The sequence below is a fragment of the Nuphar pumila genome, chromosome 12, assembly GCF_984573655.1.
Source record: "Nuphar pumila chromosome 12, dmNupPumi1.hap1.1, whole genome shotgun sequence".
Lineage (NCBI taxonomy): Eukaryota > Viridiplantae > Streptophyta > Magnoliopsida > Nymphaeales > Nymphaeaceae > Nuphar > Nuphar pumila.
This window is the reverse complement of record NC_143260.1, coordinates 103,466,951-103,486,034: the sequence shown is the minus strand read 5'-3', so window position 1 is coordinate 103,486,034 and position 19,084 is coordinate 103,466,951. Positions and strand designations below refer to the sequence as shown.

The 19,084-nt window shown below is 37.1% G+C and overlaps 2 protein-coding genes across 2 annotated transcripts; one reads left to right on the top strand and one right to left on the bottom strand.

The window, feature by feature from the left end:
• Positions 1–1,286: 1,286 nt before the first annotated feature.
• LOC149821408 (ubiquitin fusion degradation protein 1 B-like) lies at positions 1,287–5,427 on the top strand. The gene is made up of 9 exons (XM_089983425.1): positions 1,287–1,384; positions 2,230–2,298; positions 2,865–2,889; positions 3,018–3,050; positions 3,305–3,426; positions 3,823–3,953; positions 4,163–4,386; positions 4,943–5,184; positions 5,317–5,427. The coding sequence occupies exons 1-9, from the start codon at positions 1,373–1,375 to the stop codon at positions 5,407–5,409; spliced, it is 951 nt and encodes a 316-aa protein (XP_089839551.1). The 5' UTR covers positions 1,287–1,372; the 3' UTR covers positions 5,410–5,427.
• An 846-nt stretch (positions 5,428–6,273) lies between these two features.
• Positions 6,274–17,079, bottom strand: LOC149821407 (uncharacterized). The gene is made up of 6 exons (XM_089983678.1): positions 16,847–17,079; positions 11,034–11,073; positions 10,699–10,773; positions 8,308–8,470; positions 6,886–7,159; positions 6,274–6,794 (listed from the first exon to the last, which is right to left on the bottom strand). The coding sequence occupies exons 1-6, from the start codon at positions 16,907–16,909 to the stop codon at positions 6,606–6,608; spliced, it is 804 nt and encodes a 267-aa protein (XP_089839804.1). The 5' UTR covers positions 16,910–17,079; the 3' UTR covers positions 6,274–6,605.
• Positions 17,080–19,084: the final 2,005 nt, after the last annotated feature.

Here is a 19,084-nt window from a genome sequence, read left to right as displayed (position 1 = left end):
AAATGAATCCGAATCTTCCTAGCTTAAAATTGGATATTTAGACATAGTCGGATCGGATATTAAAAAACCGAATCTGAATCTTCCTAGCTTAAAATTGGATATTTAGACATAATCGGATTCGGATTTTTTTGGATTTGGTGTCAGACTTGGATGCAAAACTCAATGCCAAATCCGACTAATCGGATTCAGATTCAGATTCAGGTCAGATGCCAGATTACATCAGACCCGTTAACGTATATCACTAGAACATAGAAAGTAATTTAAACTAGCAAACTGGGCCCACTAGACATGATAGAGACCTGGTTTCTAAACACAAACTTAATCCAATCCATACCGGAATTGCCAAAGTCAGAACTAGTGATGGAAATGAGTTGGACTCGTGTCAGATTATAGTTGTTTGCAGAACCAATCACAACTATGGATCCAAATTTGGGTCAAGATTAGGGATAGAATCGAAGAGGTTGTAGCATCTGGTCCGGTTTGATGAAAATACCGGATCCAGTAAAAAAAAAAGGTTGGACGATCTAAATATCTGTATGAATTGGATATAAAAACATTGATTCAAGTCCAAACTGAATATGAAATCACCAGATAAAAAACACTTAATTCTGATTCAAAAGATGAATTAGATCAAATAATAAATCTAAACCCGAGAAAGAATATTGGATCTGGATCCTCCCAAGCTCTATCCATTTTCACTTACCTAAGAAAGAGTCCACTTTGACATGGATTCATTGTTGGGGCACGTAAGGCAAGGTGGTCCAGTTCTCAACCCGGAGTTTTACCTTGCAGGAAGGCGGGCCCAATAAGTGACGGGTTCTTTGTTATCATGGTGAGGGAAGAGTTTCACTTGGAATTGGAAACAATAATGTGGGTTGAGAGAGAGAGAGAGAGAGAGAGAGAGAGAGGTTCACTTAGAATTTGGAAACCCGTCTTGTTCTATCTAAGATACTATAAGTGTTTCCTTTCCTAGTTCTAGTTGATTGCTTAGTTCCCATAAAACAGCAAAACTGAGGCACCACCCTATAAATAAGTGCATTGGTTGGTGCATGGAAGCTAAAAGTTTTACACACTGAATAGGAGCTTCTTCCAGTTTCCATTACGTGGTAATCCTAAGTTCAGGATTCTCTTTGTTTTTTATCCTTTCTCTTTTTAGCCTTTATGGTTTTTCTTTTAAGCAGTCAAAGACTTACATTCTTTTGAAAAAAAAAAGTTTGAAGACTTTTTACGATCTTCATTATTTGTTTCTTATAGTTTTGGAGGGTTTTGTACCCATGATGTGTGTGTTTTTTTTTTGCCTAGTGATTGATTCAATGATTGGATGTTGGTGTTTTGTTTCTAGGGTGCTTGTTCGCTGATTCATAACTTCGATATGGACACGATGGTATGTGGAATCTTGGCTTCTTTATGCATATTCTTACTGTTTCTGGATTACCAACAATTAGTTTCTGATTTAGTAGCTCTTTTTATGTTATGACAGCATGTATAAGTTTAGTCCATCAATCATGCATGACTGTGATATAGAAGAAAAAAAATGTATATGGTTTCTCTATTTTCCAGTGCTGTTGAGGATGATTGAGTGTTGGATTTGTCATACCTTTTTCTTTTTTCCTTCTATTTGAATTGAAAACAGTGAGATCATGTTTCAAGAAAAGGAAAATAGTGAGGTAGATGTAATAATGGTAATTGATAGTAATTGCTTTTACTTTTTTTTCTTTTTTCATTTTTTTCATTGTTTTTTTATTTAGAACCGGAAGAAACTTGATCGCACTGGCTCATCCTGCCATACCTACCTTGCAACTTTTAGTCATACCACCGTTCTTGCAAAGCGTATTCAATGCATGATTGATTGACTGGGTGTCTTGATGTGGCCTAGATCAAGTATGCCACAACCAAGTGGGTTGACCAGTTTCATGCATGACTTGTTGGATCAGGCCTGTCATGGGTACTATAAATCTAATTGATTTTTAGACTAGGCTTAGAACAAGTAAACAGCATATGTAGGTCGCTGTAGTGGAAGTTGTCCTAACATGGACATGTACTACTGCTCTTTATAACAGATGCATTTGTTTTTTGTGAGCCTTGATGCTACACGACACAAATGGCTCCTCTTAGTAATGTTGTGAAAACAGAGTAGCGTTCATGTTGTTTTTTCTGACAAATTGCATTGACTAATATCCAAGATAACTTTGGACTGGCAGTTTTCTTATTGGATAAATCTTTTTGCAGAACTATGATTACCATGGAATGTCATTTCAACAGACATATCGCTGTTATCCGGCATCTTTAATCAACAAGGTATGCTCTTGCATTAATCTTTCAGTTACTCCTGTTCCCATTTGAAACTAACATTTTTGTATAAGAACTTATAGTTCATTTTAAGCACTTGTAAGTCCTAAAATTTAAGTGGTTTTTTCCTTTTGGGCAATGTTTTCCTTGCTATAATAGCAGCATCTATTTTCAAGACTTTTGGGTCAGATTAATGAGCCATTGATTATGTGAAAATAAAGCCCTCTCATTTGTGAAAACCAACCCGACCTACTTTCTTTTCACATTTTGAAATCCAAATTACTTTGTGTGTTGCTTGTTGTACTGTTTTTATTTTGAAAATGAAGCAAAATTCTATTAGAACAGAGCAAAACACTGATGAAATGTGCAACTCCCTCAGCAATTTTTGGTGTGCTTCTTGTACATTACGTGCTTGGTTTTCATGTTTGTATGCCCCTTGGAATCATCTGCTGCTACACCTTTTTATATTTCTTCATATATACAGTGTTCATTTCTGTTGTTTTTCCATGAAGGATCCTTTTTTTTGGTGGTTTATTCCTTCTATTAATTGATGTTTCTTCTCTGTTCTATTGCAGTCTCATCTGGAGAATGGTGACAAAAGTAAGTCTTCTCTTATATATTCATTGAAGCCTCTTCATTTGTTACTCCTTTTTCATTCTCCAGTAATCATGCCTCCTCACTCCTATCAATCATTTATCTTTCTTTCTCCTTTTTATCTTTGATTGCAGTAATAATGCCTACCTCAGCTCTTGACAGCCTTGGTAAGGAAACTGGTCACTTGAATTGACATTTAGATACTTTAAATTCGAGTACGGATCCCATCATTTGACATAGGATGGGTTCCATCCTACATTCAATAGTAGCCTTCCAATCAACGGCTAAGATTGGTTCATATTTTTACCTAGATATGGACTGATCCGAGCCATCCGATTGAACTCATCCTATGTCAACGGGATCCTTTTTGTTTAAATTCATTGATCTCTTAATTATGTTACTAATGATGTTCAACCTGCAGCATATCTAAACATTGATTACCCAATGTTGTTTGAGCTTCATAATCCTTTCTCTGAGCGAGTTTCGCATTGTGGTGTGCTGGAGTTCACTGCTGATGAAGGCATGATATACCTGCCACATTGGGTATGCATCACTGAGTGGACATCTTTGTTAGTTGTTTTTTTTTTCTTTTTTGTGGGCCGAAAACACCATTTTTGGTTCGCTCGTCTCATTGCGAGCTGGGAGGTGCCATGTTACCCATGACCCTGTTTCAGTGTCCGCAATATAGAACTCCACCAGTACTCCTCGGGGGTAGTTTTTCCTTGGCTTTGACCTTGCGACAAGGGAATGCACACCTCTCGAACTTGTGATGTCCTTCAACTTGAATGCCTCAAATCGACCCAGCTAGTCTGGTGTCCAGAGGTCTTGTGCAAGTCTTTTTTAGCTTGCTTGATATCTAGGAATTTAAATAATGTGTCTCTTGAGAACATTTATATCTGTTTCTTATCTTATTTTACTTCTACTTTCTGCAACCAATAGATGATGGAAAACATGTATTTACAAGAGGGAGATATTGTGCATGTGAGGAATGCTACTCTTGCAAAAGGAACATATGTCAAATTGCAACCTCATACCAAAGATTTTTTGGACATGTCAAACCTAAAGGCCATGTAAGTGTGATCAATGTGTTGAAATCTGTGTTTTTTTCTTTATATGTTGCAATTTATATCTTTGTCATGATACATTTGCATGTGCCTCTGTGTATGTGTGTGTGGGGCATGTGCTTGCCTGCATGTTTATTTTCTTAATTACATTTAAACTTGCATCATAATGTGAATGGTGATGCCCTGAGTGATCACTTAATTCTTGTTTTCTGCAGCTTGGAAATGAAGCTACGTAACTTCTCATGCTTAACTACCGGTGACACTATTATGATTGCCTATAACAACCAGAAGTATTACATAGATACTGTAGATGTGCAGCCAGCTTCAGCAGTGAACATCATTGAAACAGACTGTGAGGTGGATTTTGCTCCTCCTCTTGACTGTAAGGAGCAAGAAAGATTAGCATCCCCTGCCTCATCAAGCAATGCACCTGGTGCAGGTTTTTGCTCTTTCCCCATCATACAGATTTGGTGCATCTATCACTGCAGACTCTTTTATTTTTTCCAACAATAACATCTACTGTTTTTTTATTTTCCAAAATAGCATTAAATAAACACGAAGGAAGACCAGGTGCAATGTGACGGGACACTTATGGTGTGCCGCTGCACCTGATCACCCTCCATCTGCTGCTGTTCCCCGCAACTGAAAGGCAGTATCCCAAAGATGGGGGTGATCAAATGCAGCAGCACACTAAAAATGTGCAATCACATTGCACCTGATCCTCCCTCGTTAAATACAGGCTTTATTTTTTACTTGGCATTCCATTGCCTAGGCGCCTTTATTAGAATAAAACTTTCTTTGTACACAAAATGCCATATCCACCATTCCTAGCTTGGTTTAAAAATAAAAAAGAGACATTGTGACTGCAGTATAAAAGATTCATTACATTTATGAAATGTACTCCCAACTTCAACATGATGGTAAAAATGAAGATTAGTAGTGTTTTGATTTTCTTATGAAGTTTAATTATGAACTTCTATGCATCTCTTTTGCAGAGCAAGAAGAACCATCTGAACCAGAGCCAAGGTTCAAACCATTTACAGGCATTGCAAGGCGGCTAGATGGGAAGCCTGTGATTCATACAACAGTGCCTGCCTCTAACTCAAATCCTAAAGAAAGCCAAGATGAGCCTTCCAATGGTTGGCAAAGAACTAAAGTGTCTTGCTTATCAAGGGTTACTTCAGGGAAGCTTCTCTTTGGCTCAAATAAAAACCATAATACAAGAGAAGCACAACAGGTAAAGTGATAGTGTGAAAGGTAGCCAAAATACTAATAGACATATCTTGTAATAAGCTTTATAGAAAGCATAAAAGGAAAATCTTATGTCTAACTCTTTCACTTACAATAATGATACTTCTTTTCTTAATAGGTTGCCATGAAACACACCAATCAGCCACGGCCACAGAAGGAAGAGCCCAAGTTCCAGGCTTTCACCGGCAAGAAGTACACATTGAGGGCCTGATTGGTCTGTTTCTTTTGTGCACAGTGATGTTTCCCTTTTCATTTTTGCCCTGGGGATGTGATAACTGACAAGTACCTATTATTGTGGTTTATTCAGTTACAATGTGAACCCCTTCATAGTTACCACTTATTGTGGTTTGTTCAATTACAATTTTGAAACCCTTCATTGATATCCATATTTTCTGCCTTTCTGGAGTTTAATCAGGTTACGTAACAAGATTATCTTAGCATACCAGTTTTCTTTTATAACCTCCCATATAGAGCAGGTTCTTTACTCTTTTAATAGAGTGAGCTACCACATGCATGATTTTTTTACTTTTTTTTTGAAAGAAACGCCTGAATATGCTTGTAAGTTGAAAAGTTGGTTAAACACACGCACGCTGAAGACTTTGGCAAGGAACCATACAAGTATAATTGGCAACAGTAGGTAAGACTACAGTGTGATGTGATCTGGTCATCAAGGTTTCCATTTTTTTTCTGCAGTGAAGATAAAAACTTCTATGTATTTACTAGGGTGACAAATAACAGCGATATTTTCAAAATATCGTGACTATATCATAATACCTTAAAAACCTGATATAATCCCCCCAAAAAACATGAACATGCGATATTTTCAAAATAGATGCCTATTCTAAAAATAACACAATTTTATGACGATATTATTGCATTATTAATGCAATATTTATATATGTTTTTTTATGTTTTCTATTATATTTTTATATATTTTTAAAATCGAGAAAATGTATCCATATTTCTCTAGTTGTTTTTATTGAGAAAAACATTTTTTTAAAATACCGCGAGATTATGCCTTGCTAAGGAAATCCCAAAACCGAGATTCGTTACTATGGTTTTGACTGGGATCATTTTCAATGGGTGATGCAGTCGATTACATGGAATAAAGCCTTCAACTATAAAACAGTGTTCTGGAGGTAAACCACAGGATAACTGTTCTAGGTATATTACAAGGATGTATGGGCATTTCCAAGTTGTAGCATATGGCCACTGATCATTGTGGAGTACCAGGAGTAAAAAAAACTACAGATATCAAAAAATTCTTAGGATGCACGGATATATCAAGATACATATCCATGCCTGAGAGTGATTTTTCACCATTCAAACTACAAATCACAGACCATCATAAAACAATCCAAAGACTAACACCAAGGGAAGTAAAAAAGATAACCTGATCTTTCTGTCTTATGTAAAGTAGATTTTGATAAACAGGGCCAACGCAAATTGCAGCACCAAGGAGCATATAACCAGCAAAGTCAAATTGTTTCCTTCTATATAAGACTTTATATTCAGAGCAACAAAGCAAGCTGACGTTGCACCAGTTAGAATGATAATGATCCATCGCAAAAACTCAACAGGAATAACCAACAGAATCTGAAACAGTTGATCAAGAAGAGAAATTATCAGAAGATTTTTCAGGCAGTGGCTCAGATATACAGAGGAAATTTAGAAAGATTTCACTTACACAAGCTGGTAAAAAGATGAAGAGGGAGTAGCCCCACATACACCAAAGGCGTATCAAGCTTGAATTCAATCCAAAGTACTGAAGCAAGAAATAGAACCCAAGTGGGAGCAAGATCACATATCCATAAACAGCACATGCTGCCCAATTAATGTAGCTTACATCGAAGCTCCATGACGTTGAAGAATCCTCTCTTTTGTGCATCAGATACATGGCACAATTTCCAACTGCAGCTAGTACAAAAACCAAGGTAGTGGATATCCAGACAGGGCCATACCTGATTCATACAGCATTAATTTTGTTTTAGAAAAATAATTAGCATGACTTTCACACTTTTTTTTCCTCAAAGGCGTGACTTTTACCCAATCGACTACACCTAAATGAGATTAGAAAGGGAAAAGCATTTCAGGGCTCAGAAGAGTATGTGCATGAACATCACTGCATCTTTAATTGACAGAAATATATGCTAGTCAGTTATATTCGTGCATGACCACTCCAGGAGCACCTGAGTTTTCATTGCACCTACAAGTGCATGAGTACCACTTGGCTTACAATTCAGAGTATCTATCTTATAGATTCCCTGCACACATTAGGAGTAATAACCTGTAGGGAACTGTTGCTTTTGGCTGGCACTTTTCACACTAATCACCTTTAACATCTGCTTTTTCTGACACTGTTTCTCATCCAAAATTAGCACGGGAAACAACCTGTGTACACATCCACTGGTTGCTTTCCTAAACATAGAAACTTAAATAGATAAACAAAAAATTTCAACTATTTAAGATTATTAGTAGGCCTACTCATGTCTCATACACCAAACAATTTTATTTGTGACAATGCAAGCAAACAGTAAAGCTTGCACAAGAATAATATCATGACTTCAAATGCATGCCAACTGCCTAGTGTAGCTTGTTAAGGGTTACAATTATAGTAGATTATTTAGTTTTTTCCAAAAATCAGATGCTAGATGATGATTTTTTAACATTGCTTAGAATCCAAGCGAGACTCCAAAATAATCAGGTTCATTTATCCCAGATGTCATTAAGGTTCAAAGCACACAGTCACACAACTGAACCCTGTGGAACTTGCTCAAGGAATGCAGTGGCATCCTTTCAAGTTGGAAATAAAATTTCCAGAAATTTCATATTAGCAAAATATAGACCTGCAAAACATAAAAGAAATCGTGAAAGTTACGTACTCTATGCTGCACATGAATGAAAGTCACACACCAATACATAAATGCTGCAAAAAACATATCTAGTGAAATTACATTTATAGTAGTTATCATTCTTATGGACAATTGACATATGGAATTGAGGAGGCTAACTTACAAAAATAAGACGGATAAATGTGTATCCTGAAAAATCCATACTTTCAGCATGCATATTAAATTTGGAAAGAAACTGTTTAAGAAAATTAACTCACAGATCAGGAATGGTTTCAATTCTGCTAAAGAAGTTTCCTCGAAGTGGATACACTGAATTTGCAATTCTATCAAGGACAATATCAGTGTCCACATCAAAGTAGGGGCTGTAAGTTGAAATGCTGAAGACTCCCTTCCATTTGCTTTCAGGAGCTTCACCTACACCTTCATAAATATCATTAACACAAAAATAAGAACAATTTTGAAAAAGTATAGAATGCATCTCTTTCTCATACAACAGTACTTCAAGGTCAACATTAGTGTGGACATTGGCCAAGCACCTGATGGCCTTTTGGGTTCCCAGCACAGGATGAGCACCCAGATGGAGGAAGGCAACATGTAACTGGGTGGAGCATGAGCAAAGGTGATTCCATAAGTCCAGCACTGCCTGGCTCCAGACCAGATTGTTTACACAGCTGAGCCAATAAGAACCATGGCTAGTCGCAAGTTCCTGCCACAAATATAAAACTAAAACCCACCTCATCTTAGATGCTATCTAGCATTTGCAACTAAAACTCCATAGTCTTACAAACTCCAAATTTTCAAGCGCCCTAGACCCAAGTCTGGGTGCCCCTGGGACATGAGCATGGTGGCTACAACAAAAGGGATAGTAAATGAGTTCATGGCAATGCTACTTGAGATAGTGCCACCACTAACTCAGAAATTGATTACGTAGGAAACAAAGCATATAAGTAAAGCGGCTACACCCTCCACTAATTCATGCTGGAAAAAGCACAAGTTGACTCTGATGGTTGAATGATGGATAAAAGATCTAAGGGATTGAAATTGACCCAGACTATTAATTGGCTCAGTTTCCAAAGCCAGGCTTTCTTTCAAGATAGCACATTAACCTTATGGGTTCTGCAAGCCATAGACACCATAAATCCATTAAGTTTCTGCTTTCCATTTACAAAAGCTCATCAAAGTTCAAACCTGACATTCCAAGTTTTAGGCTTCCAGTTTACCTTGGTGGGGAGAAAAATAGATGTGATAAGTCATGTTTCTAAGCATGAAAATGAGCCCAGACCATGGTTGCCAGTTGAGGAAGCGGGAGCGGGAAGCGATACAGGAAGCGGGAGGGGGAAGCGAGGCACTTTCAAAATTTTAGGAAGTGGGAAGCGTGGGACCACTTAGGAGTGAATCAGGAATCGTCTCGGAAGCGACCTAGGAAGCGAACCGGAAGCGACCTAGGAAGCGAGGGGGAAGCGAAAAAAATAAAAATACAAAAATAAAAAATACAAAAAATTTGGAAAAAATGGGGGAAGCGTGATGGGAAGCACGCTTCCCATTAAAGGGAAGTGTGTTTCCCATTAAAGGGAAGTGCGCTTTCCATAAAAGGGAAAAGTGTTTCCCATTTAAAAATGGCACTTCCCCGTGCGTTTCGGAAGCGCGACGTTTCGCGCTTCCCCACTTACCTAGGCGCTTCTGGTAACTCTGGCCCAGACACATTTTCCAAACCTCAATCACTTTTACAGACTTCCTAGCTTTCAGCACCCTTCAATGTCGGGTCAAAAGGATTATCTGGAGCCTCATATCAGTTAGTTGTGTCCATGACTGCCGCTTCAGTTTTAAGTTCATTATGTAAGGTCAGCACTGTAGTTTCCAAAATTACAAGCATCCTGATGGCTTCATATTGAAACCATATATTCACAGTTTTAGCTGATTAACCAAAGATTTGAGGTTTTCAACATTTATTTTCCTCTTCCTCGAAGAAAAAAGGAATCATCAAAGAAAATTCTGGAATATTAATACCAGTATTTATTAACTTTTGGCCTCTTACATTATATTCCTATTTTAATATCCATTCTATTTTGCGATTCAACATTTTTTACACATGCCTTGTTTCAGTGAGAGCATGTGTGTGTTAAATATTGTATATTTATATATGTATATATACTATATATGTATGTATATACATATGTATAGTATATATAAAATATATAATATGTAAAACATGTATTTTTGTTTCTATGTTTTTTATTTTCTTTTTTTATTATTTTTGTAATATAGTAGTTGAACTAGCCATTAGACACTTCTAACAGCTAGCTCATGCCTTCTTGTATCTAATTAAATGTGATTTCAAACCCATTGTGATTTGTGATTTGTGTGAGCATTATTATTAATAAAATAATATTTTTATGGTATTATTCCCTCACTTTCACACTCTATTTGCCTTGGTGCACTTTCACAGCTCTTTGATTACACATGAAGGAAAGAATTATAAATTTTTTGGCACATATGATGAACAAATAAATTAACAAAAATGAACCTATATAGCATATGTGCATTACTGCAAACCAGTGCTCTGACTTGAAATGCATGTTAAACAACTGCTAATCTACACAATCTAATATGTATACCAAAAGAATAGGAAATAAGGCATATACTCATACCATATGAAGTTCCAGGATCATTTCCTTGGTGGCCTCCATTAGCAGGTGGAAATATCTGCAAGTTTGCTTCTGGAACTGTATAGGTGTCCAACGATGAAAATGAATTCTAGGAATTAGCAAAGACTGAAGGCATATTCACAAAATCACCACAACAATTAGAAGTGCTCAAGTAGATGAGCAACTTAATCCGTGATTAAAAGAATTGTACAACAATATATCATGATGAAAACCAGAACAAAGGATGCTGTCTGGAAACAATTATGAATAAATCTAGGAAAATAACAGAAACAGCATTTAACACATCAAAATGTTGAAACTTGATAAAACAAATCTACCTTCATAATTTGGAGATTTGTGTTCTCGTGAAACTGCAGCCTATAAATAAGTTGAGGACAAAAGGTAATAAATAAAGAGCTTTCACAAAGCAGAATGTTGAGAATGCTAAGAAAATGCATTCGGCCAAAAATATGAAACAGAATTTAAGCTTAAACAATAATCAAAAGTATCTGGTCTGTGATGATATCAGCTAGGGTTCCTTGGGTGAATTCATAAGGTATATGGGTTTTATTGAGAAAATCCTGGTGCATGTTACAAAGCAGGTCCAGATTCTAGACCCAAACTTTCATTCTTTATCTTTAGTGAATTTTTTATTTATTTATATATATATATATATATATATATATACCCTCCATGCAACCCCGCACCCAAGTTTTTTTAAAGTGCTGCATCGCCGCACCCGCATCCACACCTGCACCTATGTGACATAGTTTCAAATTATATAGTCAAAAAAGTATACTACAGGATGAATTTTGAGCATGTTTGATACTCTAGTCACTACATACCTAATATTCTTTTGCTTCTTCCAAAGTTATTAGGAAGTGCACTTTGGGTCACAGCCTGCAAGCCACAGCATCCCAGGTCTCAGGCATCTACTGACCCTTGAGCTGCAATTGACTACCCTATTGAGTATTTATTCAACCCAATATTCAGATTCCCTTCAACCATGTGACATTAAATCAAAGGTCAAATGCTTCAGAATTCATTTTTCACTGGCCCTATTAAATGAATTTTATGCCTAATTTTAACCTTCGGAAACGTCTCGAAGCTTTTACTATTCAGCTCGTGGTGTCTTTTTCATCTTAATCCCTCCAGGATCTGAATCTCTATGCATATAGAAGGACCTCTTGTAATTTTGATTCAAAGAGCAACAGATAAACCAAAGCAGTACAGTAACTTCAAAAACTACATAGGAAATTATAGAATTTCATCAAGGTGACAACTTAAGTATGGATAAGAACAAGGTTCATTGGCCTCATTTTGGCTAAAATTTGTGAAAAGTAAATCTAAATATCGACTTATATGGTAAATGAGCAGAGCCTGAAAAGGCTAGGCTCGGCTCATTCAGCTCATTTACCAGCCTAGGGGATGTGAGATCAAAAGATTTAGACTCTATCTATGCAATATATATTAACAAGCACAGGCCCAGTTTTGCAAGGTATCATATGCAGCATGCCAAAAGCTGCAAGCGATGCAGAGATCCAAGTCCCAAAAGGAGGGCCAGCAGCTTTCATGACTAACAGAGGCATTTTTGGTGGTTTTATCACATCGTAAATATGTGCAATGCAGATGATGGTTTATGGCATTTTAGGCATTTCTTCAGATAGTGTTGTAGTTGCATAACTGTTGTAACATAACTAAGATATTAAAATTTACACAGCTCTTCCCATCTTTTTACAATATTGGCATTCAGATCTACCCTATGGAAAATCAACAACAACAACTACTACGCCTTCATCCCAAAACAATTGGGGTCGGCGATATGAAGCAAAAAAGAAAATCATTATGGGTCTTCCACATGAATCCTTCTCCTCCAATCATTTTTATCCAATGCCATGTCCTCGGTGAGGTTCAAAGCATTCATATCCTTTCCTATCATCTCCATCCAAGTCTTCCTAGGCCTACCCCGACCTCTTTTAACTAATATATTTTCCCATTTCTCCATCCTTCTAACTGGAGCATCATTAGGCCTTCGCCGAATATGTCCAAACCACCGTAAACGATTCTCTCTCATCTTATTTTCAATGGATGCAACGCCTACCTTCTTACGTATCTCCTCGTTCCGAATCTTGTCTTTTATTGTATTTCCACACATCCATCTAAGCATACACATCTCAGCTACACTCATTTTTTAATATGATGTCTCTTGGCAGCCCAACATTCTGTACCATATAGCAAAACAGGCCTAATAGTAGTCCTATAAAACTTTTCCTTCAACCGCAATGGCATTCTACGATCGCACAACACTCCAGTTGCACTTTTCCATTTCATCCACCCAACCTTTATCCTATGATTTACATCTCCATCAATTTCTCCATACTTTTGAATGATAGATCCCAAATATTTGAAACAATCATCTACCGGTATTTCTTGTTCACCAAGCTTCACTACACTCTCATCACTACTTCGTTGCTTACTAAACCGACATTCCATATATTATGTCTTACTCTTACTCAACTTAAAATCTCTTGCTTCCAATGTCTGTCTCCATAATTCTAACTTAGCATTAACCCCAGCTCTAGACTCATCAATCAAAACAATATCATCAGCAAACAACATACACCACGGCACATTTTCTTGAATTGATCTCGCAAGCTCATCCATCACTATAGCAAATAGGAAAGGGCTTAAAGCAGATCCTTGATGTAACCCAACCGTTATAGGAAAATTGGTTGTCCCCCCTCCACAAGTGCGGACATTGGTTACTACTCCTTCATACATATCTTTAATTATACTAATGTACTTGAGAGAAACACCTTTCTTCATCATTGTCCACCAGAGAACGTCCTTAGGTACTCTATCGTATGCCTTATCCAAATCAATAAAAAACATATGCAAATCTTTGCTCCTCTCTTTATATCTCTCAATAAGTTGTTTAAGAAGATGTATAGCTTCCATAGTTGATCTTCCAGGCATAAAACCAAACTGATTCTCCGATATCATGACAACCTTCCTCAACCTAGACTCAATCACCCTCTCCCAAAGTTTCATAGTATGACTCATGAGTTTTATACCACGATAGTTTGTGCAATCTTGTATATCACCCTTATTCTTATATAGAGACACCAAAGTACTCTTCCTCCACTCATTAGGCATCTTATTTGTCCGCCAAATCTTGTTAAAAAGATTTGTCAACCATTCTAAACCTTTCTCTCCCAAGCATTTCCAAGCCTCGATAGGTATACCATCTGGGCCAACTACCCTTCTTGATTTCATTTTCTTCAAAGTCTCTGCAATTTCTTTCTTTTGAATCTTGCGCATGAAGTTACGATTCATCTCATGAAAAGGAATGGAGAAGTTTCCAAGATCCTGAGCATGACTTTCATTAAATAGCTTATAAAAATAATTTTTCTATCTCTCCTTAATCTTATCATCTTTGACTAAAACCATTTGCATTTCATCTTTGATACATCTAACCATACTCAGATCCCTCGATTTCCTATCTCTCATCTTTGCAAGCCTATAAATATCTTTCTCTCCCTCTTTGGTATCCACCTTGTCATAAACATCCTTATATACCTTATCACTGCGTTTTGAACTACTTTTTTAGCTTCCTTCTTTGCTATCATATATTTCTCCAAATTCTCATTATCATGACTCATACTCAGATTCCTATAACACTCTCTTTTAACCTTAATAGCTAATTTGACATCCTCGTTCCACCATGATGTATCCTTACCTAGCGGTGCACCGCCTTTAGACTCACCCAATACCTCCTTAGCCACCTTTTTCATGTCACCCGCTATCTTATTCCACAATGATTCTGAATCATCCTCGAGACACCAATCAGCTTCCTTAATTACCTGCTCTACAAACATTCCTTGATTAGCTCCTTTCAGTGCCCACCACTTAATTCTAGGATCTATCCTATGTTTATCCTTTTTGCGGCATTGTCTAATTCTAAGATCTAAAATTAAGACTCTATGTTGTGTAGCTACACTTTCTCCCGGTATAACCTTACAATGGATGCAACAACCCCTATCTCTCTTTCTAAGTAGGAAAAAATCTATCTGACTCGTATTAATCCCACTTTTAAATGTTACTAGGTGAGATTCCCTCTTCCTAAACCAAGTGTTAGCTAAAATCATATCATAGGACAAACCAAAATCTAAAATCCTTTCTCCACTTTCGTTTCTTTCTCCTATACCATAGCCTCCATGGATACTCTCAAATCCATCCCTACTAATGCCTACATGTCCATTAAGGTCACCGTCGATGAAAAGTTTTTCTCCATAAGATATCTCTTGTACTACTCCATCTAAATCTTCCCAAAATTGACGCTTACTGGAATCATCTAAACCTACTTGAGGTGCATAAACACTAATAATATTAATACCTAATACTAATTTAATAAGTAAAATCCTATCACCCTTCCTACGGACCTCAACTACATTATCTATAAACTCACGACTCATAACAATCCCTACTCCATTCCTATTCCTATTTATTTCTGTATACCAAATCTTATATCCCCAAGGTTCTATCACTTTTGCTTTCTCACCTACCCTATGGAAAATGATGAAAATAAATAACATAAGAGCTTCTAAAATACAAGATACATTAGAACCTCTGAAAGACCCCCCATGAGGACAACAATATCTGCCATAATAGCAACTGTAATCCCCAGAAGATGGTGAAAGAACACATGATAAGGATCGGGCAAGGTCCAGGTCTATTCTATACAGCTGTTTCCCATGGCACTAAACAGGACTAGGTTTTTGAGGTTTGCAACACCTGTGTGGTGCCTCATTCTAGATAAAGAAAAATGATAAGGATATGGCAAGGTCCAGGTCTATTCTATACAGTCGTTGCCCATGGCACTAAACAGGACTAGGTTTTTGAGGTTTGCAACACCTGCGTGCTGCCTCATTCTAGATAAAGAAAAAAATGTACATACGGTTGACTCTAGAACTTGAATAACAGGGAAGGATTGTGTTGGATACAGGATTATGCATCCTTCTATTTCATCAAAGAATATATAAACTTAGCAAATACATAAACCATGCCCATGTTCAGATAAGAAGATAAATGTTTTTTTTTCTCAACCCAGATCCGTTTGAAAAATAATGTTGACAACAAGCATCATTTCCAAATGTCGCATACAATCATATGACAGGCCAATTTAATGGCATGTAGGCCAACACCTTGCAAGAGTAACTAAAAAGGATTTGTATCCCTTGCCACTAGAAACAGTAAAATGGTTTTATATAAAATGCTTTTGCATTTCTGACTCAAAGTAAATTTGATCCTGCTTACAAGCAATGTAAAAGAACCTCTCAATTTTCTATCTTTGTAGTTCCGCACTGTCACCATCTAATTTTACATTCCTCGAGAAAAAGTGACTCATTTTTTCAGAATCAATCTAGTTCCATCGTTCTCCATGTATAAAACTTAAAAGCTCGAAAAGAATAGCATGTTTAGTCTTCACTTCATACTTGCACAACATATTACATTAGAATGGTTGAACCATAGATCAGACAGTATATAGTGCCACTATCAGTCGCAAATCATCAAATTTTCCGTTTTTCCCATCCGTCCTTTCTTCATTTGCTTTACCTTGCTTCTACCTCTTCCGACCCTTACACTCCTCTATTTTCCCCTTCCCTTCCCTATTCTCCACATCGTTCCTCCTCTAAGACGAGTCCCTCCTCGAATTCAATCCTAAGAGAAAGCTACAAACCGCACGATTCTTTCTAGTTCGTTCTCTCCACAACTCACTATCAACCGATCGAAAACTAAGCCATATTTAAACTTCACAGCATCAAATCATATCCCTACACAAGAAGAAGCAAGCAAAAAACTCATCGAAATCGTTCGTCCTAGTTCCTTTTTTCTACGACTCACTGTGATAAGCAACAGCGATCGAAAACCGACCGCAAGCCGAATTCCAGAATCAACAAAACCAGACCAAATTTAAACTTCACAGCATCAAATCCTATCGCTACAAAAGACGAATCAAGCAAACAATCCATCGATCTCTTCCACGCAACACAACAATCACAAAACCTAACTCGCGCATTCCGCCGATCGATCGATCGACGAAGACGAAGAACTTCCGTTCGGAGTGAGAAAAGAAAGAGAATGAGCTTACCGGCACGGAGCCGAGCAAACGGCTGGTGGGGAGGCTCGTGTACGTCTCTTCCATGGCGGGCATTCTGCAGAGAAACGAGCACGAAGAAGATTACAGAGAGGACGACCTCTTCTGCAACAAAAATATCCTCTTTAGACGGCCGATGTCTCCACAAGTTGTGCCCTAGAAATTCCGATCAGGGAAAGCGAGTTCCCATGGAAAACGCCGATCGGCGGAGTGGAGTTCAGGAAGGCGGTAGTTCGCCCAGGTCTGACTTTTTGGTTCCGGAGAATCGGTTTTCTTTTCTTCTTTAGTCTTTGCAGAGGCAACTGGGCTATGGGTGTCAACGGGTCGGGTTTAGTTCGGACTCAGGTAGAACCAGATCCATACCAGATTTGTGATGCTGGTACCGGGTCTGGACCCGAGTTTAATAAGACCCGAGATAAAAAAATCATACCCGGATCCTATAAAAATTACATGAACCACCAGACCCAGATCATACCCATTAAAATAATATTTTTTAAACTTTTTTTACATTGAAAATTTGAGGATCTTAGTCGGAACTCCGGTCGGGCCTGGGTATAGTATGAAATTTCACAAACCATACCCAGCTCTGTAAGTTAGTCGAACCCTTCAAGTCTGATCCGGATTCTAATTGAACCTTCGTATTTACCACCAAACCTTGACCTTATAGGGTTTAGTATGAGTAGGGTCCGGGTAAAACCCGAACCCATTGACACTCCTAAACTGGGCTCAGTTGTGTACGTCCCCAGAACAAAGTTCAAGCCACGCGAGCCCCTCTGGGTGCTTTGTCCCCCAACACCAATGTCACAATAACACTTCGTTTAAAGGCATCATAAGTGACACGAATCGGACACGGTACGACACAACCATAATTATAACAAGTGCACACATTAGTTTAATCTTTTAAATATTATTGATTACTTATTTACAATGCTTTATTAAAATTATGTTTTTATATTTTAAAACATCAAAAAATAGCTTTTTATTAATTAAAATATGCAGAAAATCAACATTGCCGTGTCTTGTTTTTTGAAAAAACAAAATCAAACATGTGTGTCTGAACTCGAGTCACATATTCGGTCTTACCGTGTCTTTGTGACTTCGCCAATCACTACATGGCGAGGCCGTAAATGGATTAGAAGTCTGGAGTTCATTGTCTGAGCGACCCAACCCTACCCGAATTTGAATACTCAGGTATGGGTCAAAAAATGCTGACCCGAATATTGTTCCGGTTGACCTGAACCTAACCCGAATAATGTTCAGACCTGGTTTTGGATTATGTTTTTTTTTTTTAGATATCCAATCAGACTTGGTTTGACTTGTTTTTATATGTTTAGTGGACCTTAAGCTCTTTAAATTATATAGATCCAGGTTTGAGATTTTTTTACCCGACCCGAACTCAAATTTGGTAATTAGTTACGTGAGTGGGTTTGGGTACAGACTGATGGGTCCGATACCTGGCATGTTGACACCATAAGCAGTGTAACAAATGCAAGTGATATTTTGAAAGTAATTAAAATAGCATAATTTTATTGTTATATGTTCAACAAATGAAACAATCCTAACAAAATAAAGATGTTCACACGTCATCATTTTTTAAAATATCATGATTTTATAATGGCATTAACACTTTTAATTTTTATAATTTCCTATTTTTTTGTATTTTTATATTTTTATTGTTTTTCTATTTTTATATTTTCTAATAAATAATTTTATTGTAAAATGTCCTCTTGAGTAAAAAGGAAGAGGAATGAGCATAATAAAAAGCATTCCTGTTTATATTTGTTTTCAAATAACATAACATTTAAAGGAATTTTTAATAGAGTTTAAAATGTATTTTTTTTTCTCATATTAAAAATATTGCTAAGCCCTCAAACTAGGGGTGTTAATGGGTTGGGTATGACTTAATCCCAACTTGTACCGGATCCAATAGAGTCAAGGTTTGGAAACAAATGAATTATCCAGGTAGGAGACTTAAGGTCCGAATATGATATGGGCCAGGTATGCTTTATGAATTTTCGTATGAAACTTGGATCCAACTCGAGTTTCATCACGAGGGTGGAGAGGGGTAGGATGACAAGGAATGCTTATATATGTTTATTGTTTAACTACCAACCTCTAAGAATAGTACGATCATTATTTTATATATGTTTTCAAATAATATAATATTTAAAGGAATTTTTAATAGAGTTTAAAATGTATTTTTTTTTGTTAGCTTATTAAAAATGTTGTTCA